Raw genomic sequence first — 4,523 nt, forward strand, 5'->3', positions numbered from 1 at the left:
CACGCCTATGGTAAAACCAATACATTCCTCGCTCCACTCAGAATCTAAAATTATAATATTATAATATTAATTCAACTTACATGATATAATAAATAATAACAATATAAAATATCCAGACTGTCAAACCGCCTCTGCTCGGAATCTTTTTTCTTATACAATGATATTATATCATTGAATTCAAGTCTAATACAATCCATTAAACAATGACCCACTTGTAATATACTGTACAGCAGAGTGACATCCACTTACCTGCTTTTTATTTACACATACATTTTACCAATTATGGTACACTAAGTACTAACATTTCAGTTGGAAAGGCAGCATTTACAAACTGCTGTGGCCGAACCTGATATTGTTCACGATATGTTATTTTTCGTTGAGTCTTACATACAGAATAATATTGACACAATCACAAAGAGAGTAAGAGACAACCACAACCGTATAATATTTATTGCCATAAGATCGATTCAACCTCCATTTTTAAATTTTGTTTTAGTCTTTTTGAAAAAATATCGTTGCACTGTCAAATGTACACCAATCTGATCCCTGTGTCATTTGTGTTGGGGTTTTACGTTGCAGTTGTCGTTGGTCGATGGTGGAATCAGTACCTAAGTATACCATGGCCAGATTCACTGGCTTTGTATGTCAGCACGTTAATTATCGGGCAAGTATGTATCTACCTGATTAGCTATATTTAGCTAAGTATTATATTATTGCAAATATCCAAAATAATAAAATTAATTTACTGGAGTAATTGAAGAAAAAAATACATATAAAATACTTGTACGATAAAAGTGAAAAAGGCAAACAAGTGGGTACCACTCTATTGTACAGTAGTTGTCGAGAATGTATTTTTCTTTTTGAAAGAGTAGAACAATTTGTGGGGAATCTTTTATCAAAATTTCTAATGTTAGCCATGAAAAGTAAAACTTTCATGAATATCTAACCGAAAAATAGTTCGAATATTTGAAATTTTGATGAATTTTGTCAAAATTTGAACTCTAAATGCATATAAAAAATAATCTATAATATCATTTTATTAAAGTGAAAAAGTTTTCATCGAAAATATTTTTTAAAAAATTTATAAAATTCGAAAACTCTCTCAAGGATAACTAGCTCCAAAAAAGTCAAAATATTTCAAAAATGAAACCATTCATGGAAAATACTAATATAAATATTTGGTGAATATTTCAAAGGTCTGTAGTTATTAATTTTTGAGTTACAACAAGAAAATAAAATCAATTTTTTCAAAAATTGGTTTAGGGTAAAATTACTCTTTTTTTGTTTTTCTTGGCGCTTTCCAAAATTTGAATTTTTCCCTATTATAAGTACCAACTAGATTCTATTTTCGATTATAATAGAAAAAATGCTGATTTTTAAAATTAGAGAATTTTTATTACCTCAAATGTTGAGAACAGACAGAAATAAACACACATTTTAAATACAATACATTCCTTCGTCCGCTCAGAATCTAAAATAACAAATAAATATTACAACCTTCCAAAACTTATTTTCTGTCTTCTGAAGTATTTAGAGATATTTTAAAAATATTATAATGATTATACATAAATCATACGAGCTACAAATAATTACAATATTTATTTATTTGTAATACATAATATTCTACAGGTACATTAATGAATAATGCATTATTATGGGTATATTAAAATAATTTGAATATTATAGGTAGTAATGGAAACATAAATCGAATTATTACAAACTTGTTATACCATTGTGTTTATATTTAGTTTCAAGTAAATATACATAATATTAATTCAATGTCATATTTTTTTCTATAAAACTTTAAAACATGTTTGAAAATGTATTCATAATAAACTATACACAATTCAATTGATACATTATTATTATTTATTTATACACCAAATAGACATATTTAATATAACAATTATAGGTCAATAAAATATAGATAACAGTTGCATAGTAATACAATTAATTTATAAGAATACAATTAATATTTACAATAAATAAAAGCATGATACCGTCTACCTTAAAATCCAAAATGTAGGTATATAGGTAGAATTTGTATTACTTATTTTATATTTAAGAGTCAAATAGTGTATAACTGTCGTGTAATCTATAAAATATAAAACCATTAAATTATTATGAATGACACATTTCAAAATTGTAATTACTTGTATGACATGTGACGTGTGAAATAATGAAACTGTATTATATTATAATTTAAATGAGGATTAAACGCCCGCATTTCACTGATGATGACAACATATAATATATACCGCAATAAATGTATAATGTATAATAATATAATATGATAAATTTATCAAACCGCTTGTGTTATAAATAATTTTTATTTAATTTACAACTGCTAGAGTATTGTACAAAATATTATCATTTTTGGAATTCGTAAATAAATATTTTTAAATGGATAGGACCTATAGCATTACAAAAAACTAACCCATTTATGCTTTGAAAACTAACTATTTGTCATAGTACATTAATACGTCCTCGCAATACTATACATTTTTGTATTTCACATAAAGGTACAATTTTTAAAAGAAAAAAGCACTTCATGTTTTAAAAGTATAATAGAGTATAAACAATTTTAAATGGTTTTTTTCATATCTCTATTCGTATATTAAAGGGATTCGATACCATAATTTTCTGTTTTTATCTAACACACACGCGACATAAGATTTTAGACTGGTTCTTTTCCAAATATAGCAATTGATTTAATGAAGCGAATTGATTTAAACTTCTCTAAAAATTTTAAGTTACGATAATTTTTAAATACTCTTTTTTAATATGACATTTTTAGGAATTTGGGGGATAATATCAAACATGTGGGAAAGTCGATTTCAAGTAGACTTGACGACAAATTCAAATCTGTTTTCAAATTTCTTATCGGTTCAATAGATCAATTGGAATGTTTGGCAAAAAACACGTCTAAAACTCGCACATGTGTAAGACAAAAACAGAAAATCACGACATTGAATCTTCTTAATATTTTTTAAAATTGAATTGACGGGATAAAATACAATATTATATAAATAACTTTATACATTTTCAATCCTATTATACTTCATAATAATTTTACTACAAATAAAAAAAAAAATGTTAATTTCACTTATAATAATATAATATATATACAACGTATAATATAAAATATAATATACAATAATAATATTATACCTATAATTATTAATATTTTATTTTTAACCCTGTTAGAGGAAAATATTTATGTAATTATAGAACGAACGCTCTCGACTAATAAGAAGAACAATAATGCGATATGCCAACCTGTGCATACTTATGACTTTGACAATGATTTGTCCGGCAGTGAAAAAGAGATTTCCGACAATGGATCATTTGGTGGAGTCGGGATTCTTAATGACAGACGAAAAGGCACTACTCGAGTCAATGGACAGCAAAACTAGTCACCCGAATTATTGGATGCCGCTAGTATGGGCCGCTACAATTGTGACACAAGCCAAAAAGGAGGGACGTATCACGAATGAGTTTTCAATAAAAACATTGGTTGATGAAATAAACAAGATCCGGTCGAATTGCGGTAGCTTGCTAAGCTACGATTGGATTAGTGTGCCACTAGTTTACACCCAAGTAATAATAATAGAATATTTTTATATACCTTCGTCCTAAGCTTATTACTCGTGGCACGAATAAGGAGGGCTAGAAGGTCTTAGCCTTAGACTCCAAAACTCTTCCAAGTAAATCCAAATCTAGTCCTCATCAAGCAAGTAGGTAGGTACTATAAGTAGGTAATAAGATGATTTCATTTTTTTTACAATTTTTAAATTAAATAAATGATTGAAAAAAATAACTATTTAAAAATATATTGATTTTATACAGTATTTTCTGATATGTGATATAAATACAGACGATAAGAACTGGTGTTTTGTAGGTAGAAAAAATGGCAAGATACCTAATAATATATATGACTCAACTATGAACAATTTTATTTGATATACAATAATGGGAATAATAAATTCATAATTTTTAATTTCACGAATTTTACTAATAGTGTAATACCTTATTACTCTCTACTCTAACCCATTTTAAATTATAGTACAATATTATAATTTATTATTATTATATTAAAATATATTTACAAATACCAACATTATATTTCTTTTCAAACGATCATGAGGTAAAACAAAAAAGGAATCATATTAATAACGTTAAACCTACCTACCTATATTTTATTTTTTACTGAAATGCAATCTAAACATCAAAGCATTTAACTCGCGTTTTACGAACATTTTTTAGTTAATTTGTTTATTTCATTAATATAAAATAAATAATCACATATTTTCATCTTTAAATTATATAACCATGGTTGCATGTAATTAAACAAAATAATTCTAATTTATCTTAAATTATTTTGTTCACATTATTATAGTTTGAATGTGTTATTTATAAACTAGTTAGTAGTTATTATTACTTATTTATTACTATCTATATGTATAGCCATATGGGCGTTTTATGAACAACTTATAAATATTAAAAAGGTAGTTTAATATTGA

At 25.9% G+C, this 4,523-nt stretch overlaps 1 protein-coding gene across 1 annotated transcript in view; it reads left to right on the plus strand.

Moving 5' to 3' along the window:
* LOC100160198 (bestrophin-2-like) overlaps positions 1–4,523 on the plus strand; it is a 13,637-nt gene that overhangs the window by 3,250 nt on the left and 5,864 nt on the right. The window contains exons 2-4 of the mRNA XM_029486217.1: positions 310–420; positions 497–668; positions 3,232–3,600. Coding sequence (XP_029342077.1) covers positions 310–420; positions 497–668; positions 3,232–3,600 — 652 coding nt within the window. The remainder of the gene's footprint in view (positions 1–309; positions 421–496; positions 669–3,231; positions 3,601–4,523) is intronic.

The sequence above is a fragment of the Acyrthosiphon pisum genome, chromosome A1 (genome assembly GCF_005508785.2).
Source record: "Acyrthosiphon pisum isolate AL4f chromosome A1, pea_aphid_22Mar2018_4r6ur, whole genome shotgun sequence".
In the NCBI taxonomy this organism is placed as follows: Eukaryota; Metazoa; Arthropoda; class Insecta; order Hemiptera; family Aphididae; genus Acyrthosiphon; species Acyrthosiphon pisum.